General features: G+C 40.6%; 1 protein-coding gene across 5 annotated transcripts in view; it reads left to right on the forward strand.

Moving 5' to 3' along the window:
• Positions 1-14,440, forward strand: part of PRR5 (proline rich 5) — a 70,155-nt gene that overhangs the window by 45,511 nt on the left and 10,204 nt on the right. For all 5 annotated transcript variants that reach the window (XM_063395276.1, XM_063395280.1, XM_063395279.1 and 2 more), the window contains 4 exons: positions 2,811-2,859; positions 3,523-3,580; positions 4,707-4,798; positions 6,889-7,029. In XM_063395276.1, coding sequence (XP_063251346.1) covers positions 2,811-2,859; positions 3,523-3,580; positions 4,707-4,798; positions 6,889-7,029 — 340 coding nt within the window. The remainder of the gene's footprint in view (positions 1-2,810; positions 2,860-3,522; positions 3,581-4,706; positions 4,799-6,888; positions 7,030-14,440) is intronic.

Genomic DNA, 14,440 nt, shown 5'->3' on the forward strand with positions numbered 1-14,440 from the left:
TTACTACTTTCTCAGCACTTATTATTACTTATCAAACTCTCTGAATGGCAAGGGCAAGGTAGCAGATCTCCTTAACAGAAATTTGTCCAATGTTTTATAAAATAAATGGTGGAAAAGAATCTGCATTTATGAAAGACAGCTTATTACATTCCCTAGCTGTATTCAGATATGATCCTTAGTTATTCCCTTTCCCTTGCTGCTTATTGCTACTCTGTGTGGACACTGGAGTCTGACTCTGCAGTGTGTTCCCCAGAATATCTAGATATTCTGGGTTTATCTGTCCCAGTCTGATTCCCAGTCTGGGATAGTTGGCCTAGTCTGGTTCCTTTAATTGTGAAAATATTTTGAGAAAAGTCCAGCCAGATGCTATTTGGCCTGTGTTTGCTCTTTTTGAAATTAAAATATACTTACTCTTCAGTTATTTCTTATTTGGCTGCTGAGAAAATGACATACAAAAAATAGCTTTTCTATGATGTCTGTCAGTTAGCATGATCTATCAATCATGTTGAGTTACTTACTGGAATAATGGTTAATCATTATTATTGTGAGTGCTGTTAGGATTCTTCAGCTGTATCTGAGTGACAAAAAATGGAACTTCTGGACTGAGATTTCTTGGCCCAATGGTTTTTATTAAAGGAAATGGATCAAGGATGAAAAAGAAAGTGCAAGTCATGTCTTGGATCCAGTTTTGTTGTGGGTCTCTTTTAAATGAATATATCCAAGGAATATCAAACACCAGTGTTGTGATCTGGCCTGAGGGCCACTAGAAATCACTATTTCCCTAGAAATTAATTAAGTAGCTTGGAGTATCTGTATTATTAGGGATTCAAAAAGCAAGATGCATGAATTGTGCTGTCAGTTCTTCTGCCCTGTAAACAGAGATGCTAATGTAGGCATGGAGCTGCCTGGTGTGGTGCACTCCAGTGCATACAATTACCCACGAGCTGGTTGCTTGATTTCAGTTGAAAAGTGGAAATGTGGTGGATTCTTCTTTTGTCACAGAGCTGGGTATTGGATAAATAGAGCACACATTTTTATTTCTTGACCTAAATACCAGAATTTATCAATAGAACCTAAAATGCTAAAGGAGAAGGCAGTTGCACATCACCTCTTCAAGACTGTGAGGAATCCATCTGGAGCTGCTATCTTGAGGAGAGGATAGAAAATAAAGCAAAATCTGTCAGCATAAAGTAACATTATTTTCTTTGAAACAGTGGCACAAAGAGATACATGAGAACAAATTGTCACTCTCATAGGAAAATTCAAATCTGCAACTTTCTTGTTAGTTCAAAAATGGTGTAGCTGTGTTCAAAGTAAGATGAATTGGCGTCATCACTTGTGATCTAGAAAAATTTCACCTCACAGGACAGCAAATCTCCACTTGGAGTGAACCTGCTGCAATTTGGCTGTCACAGCCTTGTTCTCCCTGACTTCTCCTAAGGCACTGGAGCCTGAGCAGCCTCTGAGTGAGGAGGGTTTACCCCCTGCCAGGGGCTTGCAGTGTCACTGGTGAGAGCAGAGTCTCAGGGCACTGCTGGACCTGTCCTCTCCCCACGCTGCAGCCACCGAGGGGGTCTGGTGGTCCTACAGTCCTTCATGCCAACAGCAGACCTATGGATGATGCCTCAGCTGGCTTTCAGAACTTTTGTCCATAAATAGTTTGTCCAAATTAATCAAGTTTCTGGCTGAAAAGGACTTTGATGCTTAGGAGCATCTGAAAATGCCCTTCCTTCTGTTTATTTTTTATTTAATTTCTGCCTAGACTTTCCAGAGCTGTGAGGTCAGTGTGGACATGTGCTTAAGGATAAATAAACCATATTTCAGCCTCCTCAGGACTGACATGCTCCTCTCTTCCCTGATCTTTCAGGTGTTTTCAAGAGGCTGTGCTGAAGCATGTGTTGTAAAAACATCAGAATCAAGTCCTGTAGACTTTCACAGAATATAGGGATATGCTGGGTTTGGTTTGATGTCTCTTTGTTTACTATTTAAATAATTTGATTAATCAGTTGTCAGTTAAAGATATAACACAAAGGGATAGACAACGTGCTGTTGAATATGTAATTCACATAATTACCCTAACTGAAGTGGTGTTTAGATTTTAAGTCACATTTGACATCAGTTCTTCATGAGACCTGACACGGTCACACAGGTTTTCAAAAGAGATTTGTTCAGAAAACCCAGCTGGGACAATGTTTCTGTAAGGTCTGAGCTGTTGTTTATGCACCTCAATAGTGACCTGACTGAAGAGAAGTATTATTTAGCATCCAGCATGTGAGATTTAAATAACACAGCTTTCTAGCCATGTGGTGAATTCTACCTGGATACAAGCAGGCTTATGGACCGAGCTGAATTCAGTTTCTGAATTTGAGAGTTTGTGGGATTTTGTTTCCATAGGAGTCAGTTGCTCTCTGGAATTGCTTTGTAGGTTTTAGTGGAGAGGAATTGTGAAAGGCAGAGATAAACTATTAAATTCCTACCTGCCCTTTCATTGAAAACATATAAAACTTCAGCTGTCTTGAGTCTCCTGAGTGGATGTAGGATGGAAAGCATCCTCTTTTCATCAGATCTTATTTTCCTTTCATATATGCAATTGGGGCATCTAAAATGACAGCAAATATTTTTCAACACTCAAAAACGCTGGTTTGAGTCAGTATTGTTGACCTTGTTTGCTCTCTTTGTAGTCCTTAATGACAGTCTCTATGCTCATACTAAAGTAATTTGCTTTTAGTGACTTCCCCCTCATTCATGCAGTGCACAGCTAATGTGATTTGCTGATAACACAGATCCTTTTCTTGCTCTTTTTAATACAGGCAATTACTGAAAACAGAACTGGGATCATTTTTCACTGAGTATCTGCAGGTAGGCCTGTGTTTTCTTTATTTAAATCCAACTCTGTTTTATGCTACTGAGAAAAATAATTTTGCTCACTCTTAGTGATGACCTGGAGACCCTTGAAACCATTCAGAGATCTCCACTGACTTCTCTGTGTTTTTGAAATTAACAGATGAATGAGATTTGGATTTTATATACATACATAGAGTTAGATAGTGGAAGCCCAACCTGTCACTGTGTTTCTGTAGGTCATTGCTGTCTTTCTCGAGGTTTCAGACTTTGTTTCAGACATTGTTTTTAGCTTAAAATTGAGGTCCTTGAGTAAACCAGTGAAGTTCATTGCGGTTACTAGGAAAGACTTTCAGAAGTAAGTACTACTGTCTGTTGAAGCAATATTCTTTCTGCTTCCTTAAGTATGTGTTTTGTAGGTCAGTCATTTGAAGTTTGAGAAGCACCCTGTACTGCACAAAATACATCCTTTGTCCTGAAAACAGCAGGTGATTATAGCATCATTTCACAAGTGTCCCAAGTGATTTAAGTAAGATGGACACAGCAAGAGTCCTTTGATGGTTAATTTTTAAAATAAAAGACCCCTTTCACTGTCTAAAATTAAGGATGAACAAAATGTGAAGGATGATGGCTGAAGGGAAGTACAGAACTGAGTAAATGTAGTCTGTATTTTATTTACAGAATCAGCTGCTCACAAAAGGCATGGTGATCCTACGGGACAAGATCCGGTTTTATGAAGGTAACTTGGCTTTTATCGTGGCTGTGTTTGTCACAGTTTCAAATGCACTCTGGAGGCACTGGATGCTTTCCAGTATCTTCCTGGGACTGTGGGTTAGCATGTCCCAGTCCATCCCTACAGTTTGCTGTTGGGTCCTGCCTTGGTGCTCTCATTAACCTTCATAAAGGGGAGGTGATTGCCTAGAGCAGCATTGAGGGGGTCAGGGAAGGGTTGCCTCCAGCAAGGACACTTCCTTCTCCTTCAGTTATATCCTGCTCAGGGAAACTGAAAATAGCCTGAGATAGGTAATAAACAAAAAACTAAGCATAAAGATCCCAGTTAGTTTAAGTAGCTAAGTCTAAAATAATGCTGTAGCTTGTTTTAAGAGTAATTCTGGAGTCATGCTGCCATAAATGAGGTCAGGCACTGGTACAGCCTGGCCAGAGCTTCTCCAGATTCCACTGGGGAGGATTCCAGACGGCTCCAGCTGGGGAAGGAGTGGACATGGAGGTGGCTTTGTTGTGAGGACCACAGGGAACTCTCCCCATAGCAAATTCTAACTGCACTGCTTGAAAGTTAGAGTAAAAATTAGAGCCTTAACATGATTTTTCTTTCCCATAGATCTTGGATGAGTTTTTCTATGTAAGTGGGAAAGGGAACAGTGGAAAAGCTACAAGGGATCAGTTTGAGGGGATGCTTTATTGAGCATCTCCACAGATGTGGTTTGCAGCTTGAAAGGCAGGAGGGAGCACCTTTGGGTGGGGTAAACTCCTCTGCAGGAGTGCTTCCACATTTAACCTGGTGTGTCCTCCCCTTGCTCTCCTCCACAGCCCTGTCCAGCAAGTTTTACTGCAAGAGGAGGATGTAACCTGGGCTATTTTACTCTTCCGTCTTCACAGGGTTTTCCTAAGTAACCTCAGACTCTTGAGTTCATTAACACCATTAGATGAGTCACCTGAAAAGACACAAACACAGAAGGATGTGATACACCAGAATGGAAAGCTGATTCCATGCTGCTAATAGTAGCTGCTACATGATTCATCTTAGCATACAGTAGCAGATTCACATTGTTTCCTGCATGTTTTACTTTTTGCACCTGGCTGATTACAACCAAAACTCTTCACTAGTTTGTTTTGTGTTTTTGCAGGGCAGAAACTACTGGATACCTTAGCTGAAACCTGGGATTTTTTCTTCAGTGATGTCCTGCCCATGCTGCAGGCTATTTTCTATCCTGTGCAGGTGAAAAAATTACTGTATTATCATAGAATCTTGAAAAACTGGAAAAAGCAGCTGTACAGGTTCATCAGCAGACTGATGCAATCCTTAATTCTCTCTCCTTGGACCAACCTCCCAGTGCAGCTGTTCTCTTTATTCATGCAAATAAGTTACTTATGCAAATGGTTTGAAGTGCTTGGGTGGAAACGATGAAGGAGAACTTTGAAAACGAAAGTGGAGTGCAGGGAGGGCTGGTTATTCCATCTGCCAATCACACTGAAAGTCAAAAAAGGTTATGAATGATAAACTGAAGGGTTGCACAGTGAAATACGTGCAGTTGTGTTGATTTAAATATATGCATCTCCTTCTCTGCAATGTGAACTTTGTCTTTGAAGTATCTCTGCTTTTGAAAAGGAATTGTATTTCTGAGATCAAATTCTATGCTGTGGTAAGTGGACAGCAAAAGTCAGTGGAGTTTGACCAGTTTAGATGAGCACAGATTTTGACTCCAGTAATTTTAATTTTAAATACACAGTAGGTACTTGATCTTCTAATGTAGTGATAACCAGAGAGAATTGTTTATCACTGAAGTCTCAAGAAAATCTGTACCAGACAGGTTTAAGTCATCTTTGCAGTTGCTAATAGATGCCTACAGATTTTAGTGGGAACTTGATGCCTGAATATATTTGGAGAAACTTTGGAAACCTTCTCCCATTCTTTCAAGTGGACTTTATGCCTAAAATGATTGCCCAAATGTTAATGATATTACCATCTGCATCTTCAGACAGTTACAGGTATGAAATCTGGGTTTAGAGGAAAAGCTGCTATTTCACACTGAATTTTATTGTGAAAGGGAAGAGCTGAGAAAACACACAGGGCTGCTTCACCCAATGTGTCACCAGTAGAAACTCTAAAACAGTAGAAATAAGATGTTATTGAACACATACTAGAACACAATGGGAGATTTTTCCATGTGCCCTGTAATTTAAATTCAAGATATTTGGACACTTAGAGGTATAGATAGGCTCTAAACCTCTCTTTATGAAGCACTTGATTAAATTAGAACTTGTTAAGTTGTTTTTGAAAATTGCACCAAACATCCCTATTAGCTGTTGTGTTTCTGAAGCCTTTGAAAATATTTTGGTAACACAAGTCTTATTCCCCATCAGATGGAAATAATTACTTGAATTTCCAAAGGAACTTTGAGGGTTTAAGAGTCCAGTGTAAATTCAAATAGATCTAGTTGCTCATATTCTAAGGTTTCTTCCAAAAGCCCAACTGGTGCTTATGTGCTCTTGTTAATTCTATTAATTAGCAGCTGAAGCAGATTTGGGGCCTCCTTTACTTCAGTTTAAATAATTTAGAAAGTGAAATGGAATGTGTAGGGTTGGGCCAGGCTTCTTTATTCCAGACTTCAGTCAACACCAGTTGAATACCAAACCTTCCATGTGTACGGTCATGTCTACCCAAGGAAAAAACCCTAATGCCAGAAAGAGAATGAATTTCACACCTCTACGTTAATCTCTGTAGACAGAGCTGGAGTTGTATCCTTCAGCTGGGAGTTGTCCTCAGTGAGAAGTTATTGTTGAACTGAGAACAGATGGCTTTGGAAATGCAGTGTGAAACTACAGCTCTGCTCCTGCCTTAAGTGAAGTCTCTTCAAATTGTATAGAGGGGAGGATCCACAGGTGGGCTGAGTCAGCATTCCTGCCAAATTTGAAGACAGTAAACAGGGAGTACTCAAAATCTTACAAAATAATGGAAATTCAACCAATCTGCAGCCCTGTTTTTTTTTAAACTTATGATACATTTAATTTGTGATGTAAAATAATTTAAAATACAAAACACTCATATCTCATCCAGCTCTCATCCCACCCCAACCCTTCATCCTCTGCACACACATTCAGACCATCCGTAGAGTTCATTACTGCCAAATCAGATTTACTGTGCAGACTTGGGGATGCTCTCTGTCCTTTGTTATGTTTCCTTTGTGTTTCATTTAGGTTTACCCTTCTTGTAATCCCTCAGGAGTGGAGGAAGGAATGTGAACAGAGGATTTTGAAACTCATTTTCACACCGCTCATGATCTGTCTTGATTCCTTTGTGTTTCCAAGGGAAAGGAGCCCTCGGTTCGGCAATTGGCTCTTCTGCATTTTAGGAATATAATTACCCTCAATATCAAATTGGAAGATGCATTATCCCGTTCCAGAGCCAGAGTTCCACCATCCATTATTCAGATGCTGTTAATACTTCAGGTAAATTGGTCACTTTTCTCAGCCTGTCTTTCTGTTCTGCATTGCTGAAGTCTTCCTAAACAGTCTCTGATTTTGCTCATTCATTGAAAACTTCTTACCCAGAGTGCCAGAGCTTCTGTGCTCCTGTGGTCATAATATCTAAGTCCTAATATTCTAGTGTCTAAATATCCTAATGCCTAGTGTCTAAAAAATCTTACAAACCTAATACCTAAATTATCAAATAGTAGAATAATAATATTATACTCTGTATTAATATAGAGTCATATAGTATATGTCATATATATGTAATGTAGTATAGAAGATCTAATAATATAATATAATGATAAATAATGTGACATAATAGTATAATAAAATATAATAATTGTAATGTAATAATTAAACTATCTAATTATCTAATATCTGAACATCCTAATATCTAAAAGTAAAGATGCTGTAAGATCAAGAGAGTGTGAGAGAACAGACTTGTTTTGCAACTAGGCCTTGAAACATGAAGTTTTGCAAGCTGACAAGTGTGTGGTGATGTGATTTCCATTAGATGCTGTGTGCTGCTGGATTAGCAGGTCAGGATATGAAGCTTCACATCTGGAATAGGCCTCAATGTGAATATACAATTAATACAATAATGGGTGCATCGTGGTCATACTTGGTCACTGGAACCAAATCCTAACGAAATTGGTGATACAGAAACATTAGGACACATGCTGGTGTTTGCCTTCAGTGTTAGATTTTTTCTGTCTGTGTGTGTGTAGTAGAAGTAGGAGAAACAAAATGAAAAATTCAAGGCAAGAGACAATTTTAAGATATTTTATTTGCTTAATTAAAGAAAAACATAAGGTATGGTGGAGAAGAGGAATGAGGCAGAAGAGAAAGAGAGAACCAGGGGTGAATTTTTAAAGGGTGAGGAAATTGAGATTTTCATGACTTCTGGTGTTTTTATAAATGTTTCTTTGCTCTTCATTGCGGTATGAATTAGTTCTGTATCTGAAATTGTTTTGAAGAGTAGGATAATCTAATGAGGCCAGTTTTGAAAATGGAGGAAAGGAGTAAGATTCTGTCTGCTGGGTCAAGAAATGGGATTTCACCTCTCAGTGAAATCAGTGATATCTCAGCCATCTCAGTGTCCATTTACTGGAGTGTTTAATGGTGGGTTTAACCTGATCATCTCAGAAAAAGATCTTTATCATACAGGAACGTCTGCTTGGTCTTGTGTCCCTTCTCATGGCCCCCACCTTCCAGAGGCTTCTGGAAACCGCTGGCTGATTGTGACACAATCAGCAGTATGGGAATCTCATGGAATCTGGTGTCTGGAGAGAGGAGAGGAGCCTCAGGGAAAAGCTGGAGCAGGCACATAAATGTGTAATGATGCATCAAGGAATTCACATTCCATGAACCCAGCTGGGTTAGCAGACACCAGACACTCCACAGAGAGAGCACCACTGCAAAAACCTTCTTCACAGGAATGTTCTTAGGGGTGAGGTAAACTGCCCATTCTAGATCAGGCTTCAGCAGCATTGCTGCTGACAGGTCTGCAAGCTTTTTGTGATTACTTCAGGAAGTCTGTGTTGACTCCAGCAGGATCTGCTTTGAATGGATCCAGTGGTAAGCTGGCAACGTGCTGATTTTTTCTTTGCAAATCTGCTTTTTTCAGCAGCCCAAAGTGTTAACAGTGTGGATGCCTGTTCAGGGCAAAGGGTCAAATCCATTCTTGCTGCAAAGCTGTTCATGGAAATCAATAACCAAGTGAGAGGGAATTTGCCCCTGGGTGTTTATTTCTGCATGCTTGGCCTATGGTTGTGTGCTGGGGATGGTGAAAGTCTTTTCTCAGCAATAGTTCTGCTAATCTTGTGGTTTAAAATCTAATGGGAGTTGTGGGAAAAGGTCAGAAGAAAATCTGGGAATTAGCTATTTACATACTTAGTGGTGTTAGTCAGTAGTCAGAATTCAGAGCAAAGACTTTTTTCTGAACTTGAATGTCATGTTAAACAAAAGCAAATTTTATACATTAGTGACATAATGGAATTTTGTCAATTTAGTTGAACTCCATGTGTTAATAGGGTTGGAAGAGAACAATTCAGCTGTCCAGCTTGCACATGGTGGTCTTGTGGGCTTTGATTTCCTGGATTGAGATACGATGTCTTGATGGGGATGTTGTCTAATCCTGATTTGTGTCCCCTGTGAATACTCTTCCATAAGAAACTTGGTGACTGGAGCAGACTCCCATGGATAGAAGATGATGCCAGTGATGTTGGCTCCGAACTGAGTGTCAAACTTAGTGCTGAAATTTCCTGTTTCTGTCCTTGACAGCCTCATGCAGCTGTGTGATGTAACTGAGGAATAGCTCATGTTCTTTAAGACAGCACTTGAAATGCCAGAGGTTGAAATGCACCACTCTGTTCTGTTAGACTGGATTAAAGTGGCAGAGCTTTGGGAACTGATGCAGAGTGTGTCTGGTATTATGTTTTAGCTTCTCATGGTGTAAGGGAAAGCTCTGTTACTTTGTCAAGAGAAGACACTTTCCTTATTGTACAGAAAGGGAAATTTTTTAAAGACTGCTCCATTTAAAGGAGCAGAGATCAGTCCTCAGGTTAATTATTAAATTTGGGTTCTTCAGTTCAACAGAGCTGCTTCTCACCTGGTGTATAACCTGGTGTAATGACAAACCAGCAATCTTTCAGGAAAGAGAGAACTCTGGGAGGAATGAGCTTGCTGTTCTGTCAGTCAGTGATAGTTCTATCACAGCTCAGAAAAAGGGCCTTACCTCAGTCAAACCTCAGTCAAACCAAGTTGCCAGGGTAGCCTGGCTCAGTTACAAAGCACAAACTGCAATGTTAATCCTTTGTGGCTGTCCACAGGCAGCTCAAGCTGCAGTGCCTCCAGGATGCTCCTCTTTAAGTTGCAGGGAATTCAACAGCAGAGTTATGGGTGAAGGAAATAAAAGAGCTAAAACTGCTTTTCAGCACAGAATGATGCACAGGAGCTCAGTTTGGGTGAAATGAGGGTACTGGAGGGAGAGGGGTAAACAGAGGAAGAGTTTAGAAAAGAACTTTCTGAACCAAAGGCAAAACTACCACTATCTGACTTGCTTCCCAAAGTATGTTGTCCGAGATTACTATGGCTGCTGAAATTGGAACATCTTACCTCCAGGTATCTCTCCTGAGGTCTGAGAAAGCCGAAAGAGAAGAATTAAAGTGTGTTCATCTGCATTTTTCAGTTAACATCAGGATTATCTGAATTCACAGAATCCCTCAGGGTGACCTGACATATTTGAAAAACTGAGAAGAGCCCAACACAGGATCTGTTGTGCTGAGGGAGGAGGCCTCACAAAACATAACACAATATCTCTCATGCTGGGGGATGAGGCCTCACTCAATAAAAGTTCTGAAGAAAAAACTAAAACCTGTGGTTTCCTCTCTGGCTCCCTGTGCTTCGCTTGAACTCTCTTGCCTGTTGTCTCTCTCTCTGTTAAGGAAGACAAAACAAATACATAAAGCTGCCCAGGGTGACCTTTTTGTTATTTTTGCAAAGTTCCTTCCATTTTAAAGGAGTGGAAAAGTACATTGCCAGATCTGAAAGTAAAATGCAGAGAGTGCTCTTTTTCCATCTCAGCAGCCACACATCAACCTAAGGACAGCAGAGTGGTTAAAAACAAAACCTTTGCTATCAGAAAGCTGCAGCTGTAGAGGTGCTGTAACACTGTGATGCCACTTGCAGTCAATTCTTTATGGCCACGGGTCTTCATAAGTGGTGCTTGCTTTTGGGAGGTTTTCTTACTAATTTTCTTAGAACTGAAGCACACGTTGAACAAAGTGGTGTGGGTGTGAGGTTTCCACATGCTTTTAGTTTCTCTTTACCTTTGTCTGAGTTCTTGGTTTAGAAGACACAAAAAGAGGAAACCAATAAATAAATGTATTGTAGAGTTTATTTAAATATAAATCACCATAACAAAAACCTATGCTTTCTCTGGGTTGTGCATAAATTTGGATATTTCTTCCTTCCTGCTGAAAGGGTGCTATGTTTGTGTTGTTTACATCAGCCCCATAAAGAGTCAGGGAAGAAATCTTGCAGCCAGGACACAAAGGGAAGAGCCCTCTGTTCTTTGTGTTCACACATGCAAAACTGAGAATCTGGCCCTCAAGATTCACACTTCAGAGTGTTTTGTAAATACGTTTGTTTTTGTGCAATATTCTCTTTTTCTAGTTTATTTATTGCCTCTATCAGCAAGTGCAGTTTGCAGTAATTAAATTGACACAGGTTTGTTACCCTGGAATGAATTTGTCTTGCTGGGATTTTTAACAGGGCATATAGCATCTGATGAGGAGCGCTTGTCATATTTAATTTTGAATTTCTTCATACTGTTGTGTCTCTAGGGGCAGGGGTTGGGGAGCAGTGGTGGTTACTCCAAACCATTCCTGACTGGCAGGGGCTTGTTCAGTAGTAACTGCAGCACAGCCTGTGCTTCTGCATCACAGAGCTCAGGAGTTCTACACACATCCTTTCTAACTAAGGGCAGTGGAAGTCAATGGCCACCTGAAAAGAGATTTTCTTTTCAAATCGAGTACTCTCCAAGACCAGCTCTCAACATACCTGACAACACCATGTGTTGCCAGTTTTGTAAACTTAAGCAGTGGTAAAACAGGAAAGCAACATAAAATGGTACAGTTTTCCTTTGTTATATGTGAACCTGTCTCATGAACACCATGTCATAGTAATTGAAATGTGCATCTTGTCCCCCATCTTCAGCAGAAGGATGGGTTTTTTGGAACACAACCATAACTTTGTCCATACCAATTAAACACAATTATTTTTGAAGGCAGTTTGCATTGTGCAGATTCCCTTTGGGTGTTACACTCACGGTGCATTTTAAAAGTACCTATAATGAGGTTAAGTGTCAGTTCTATGAAGGATACCAGTTACTTAACCAAAGCCATGTCTTCAGGCAGAGGTGGTTAAACTAAAGTAAATGTCTCCTGGAGTTTGCCCCTAGTGATGAAAGCAATCTATTAAAACCACTACAAGTACACTGCTAGGCAAACCTTTAATCCTTACCAAAATAGAGTGAAATCAGTAAAATCATTCTTAACTTGAATTAGCATGTAATTCCAGACCCTACAACTTTGCTGAGTAAAAGAGGGAGAAGGTTTTAACTAATGGCATTCATCTGTACAGATGTCTTGTGGACATTTGGGCTAGTAGACTAAATCTGGCATAAAAGATAACATAGAAATTTTAGCTGTTGAAAAACTCTGAGCAGGGAGTGCTCCCACAGTGCAGGAATCCTTTGAGTCAGGGTGCTTTAATACTGTAATTCATGAGTTGTCTACAGGAGCAATAGAAGAAAATTAATTAAGCCTCATTAGAAGTCTGTATGGGCACTCATTCTGAGAATTAAAGGAGTAGGAATGGAGGCAATTAATGATGCTTCAATTCTCCATCAGAGCCTAAGCATAATTTATCTTAACAGATTTCTGGTTTTAATTCAGTTAGTATAATTTCATTTCCCTGAATGACCCCTGGTAGACAAAGGCACAAGGGAACAGTGGCTTTTGAATTGCCCAGGGCACGACAGGTGGGATCCTCAGGAGGCAGCAGCACTTTTGGACTGTTATCACAGACCACGGAGCTTTGAGCCGTCCCAGGTGCCACCAGCACCTGGTTGTTGTAAGAATTCTGAATGCTGCTGAATTTTGCCAGAGTGTGGCGTTGCCACGTCCTTGGCAGGTGATGGACAAGGGCGGGTCAGCCCTTCAGAGCCACTCCTGATGGCTAATCCTAATCCACAGACTGTTTGTGTTTGGGGGGTGCACGGCTGTGAACTCAGATTTTGTGTGCTGCTTTTGTTTGCTTTCTCCACACATGGGGTTGCTGAGAAAGTCCAGATCCCATCAGTTCCTTCCCAAGTATTTTGAACTGGCAAAGATTTTCTAATTGAAATGGAATTGTTATGCAGGAATGTGCTGCTTTCAGCAAAGCTTTTGCAACAAGCAAGGAGGGCTGCCTCAGGCCCAGGCTTCCAGGCTCCAGGATTCCTAAATTTGTGTTCTGGGATTGATGGAAGCTCAGTCTCCTCAAGAGTAACTGCAAAGTGTCAGGGTAGACAGCTGATCTGCTGCTTTCTGGCTCACAGGGATGAGTTCTGGTGATGAAAATGGTGTTGCTACCAGAAATAGCAAAATTTTTAAAAAATCCAGAAGGCACAGCTGACATGTCTGCTCAGTCTATTCAAGTGTATTTCAGAAAAGAAGAAAATTCTTGGAGTAGGTTCAGTCACCTTGGAAGGGTGAAGCACCTTGGAGGATGTTGATTAATGATTTAAAAGGGGAATGTGACTGAAAGGCAATGTCAGAAATCCTCACAAGTGGGTAATCCTCACAGTCAAGGTAATGTTTGTGACTCTTCAAAAGCTTTACTTGGATGTCTCTTGAAAACAGTCTGGATGTACTGAGGGAGGGCTATGCCATCCTTTTTTCTCTTTGAGTAGCTGCCTGAAAATAAACGTATGATGGATTTTCTTAAAATAAATGAGAAAACACACAAGGCTGGGTAAAAGTCTTGAATGCTCAGCCTTAAAAGTAATCAATTCCCCAGCAGTGTTAGATGAGCCTAAAGTGTATAGATCAGCAACAGCTTCAGGAGGGAGCCTAAAAACACGGGAAGATTTATTCTCTTGGACATTCAACATCACATCTTATTCTTTGGCAACTCATATGTGATCTCTGCATGGGGCTGCACATGCATTTCCATGCATGTCTGTATTTGCCTGTGAGTGCAGATAAACAAAGTCCAGCTCAAATGTAAACAGCTCTTCAGGTACACTCCTCTTCGTGTTGATTCATTTGTTCAGTTGTTGGAAAGTCAGTATACAAACAGACCAAAACTTATAAAAGTGTGAGACCTCGTGACCGGTCGTCCATTCCGTGACCATTTTGGGTCCATCTTGGCTGTAGCCCTGGCCAGGCTCTTGTGTTGCCCAAGGTGGATCCTTAAAGGCCTTTCAATAAATACCTACTTTATTCTCTTAGCTCTGTCTAGTCTCTGTTCCAGGCCAGCCTTCCCAAGGCATCACTTTTCAGTGCTTTGTTCCATAAAGATGTTTAGTTCCTTTTCTCACGAGTACAGGCTGACCAAGCCAAGGTCAGGGTTTGGGGAATTTGGCAGTATTGTGAGATGATTCAGTGTGTACAGAGCTTTGGCCACCTACTCTGCGAGGTTTCACCACACACACAACAGATACTATTCTGTGTCTGCCTTGTGATTTTTAATTTCAGTTTTCTCTGGGAGTGGTTGGGCAGCGATCGTTATCCAGTATGTGTCAGGTTATCACCATTGCCTGTGTGTTGCTTTCTGTCATAGTGAGCTTTCCTTTTCTCCAAGGAATCTGCTGCTTTTGAGCAGAAAACAGTTACATTTCTCA

The sequence above is a fragment of the Prinia subflava genome, chromosome 4 (assembly GCF_021018805.1).
Source record: "Prinia subflava isolate CZ2003 ecotype Zambia chromosome 4, Cam_Psub_1.2, whole genome shotgun sequence".
NCBI classification, from domain to species: Eukaryota; Metazoa; Chordata; class Aves; order Passeriformes; family Cisticolidae; genus Prinia; species Prinia subflava.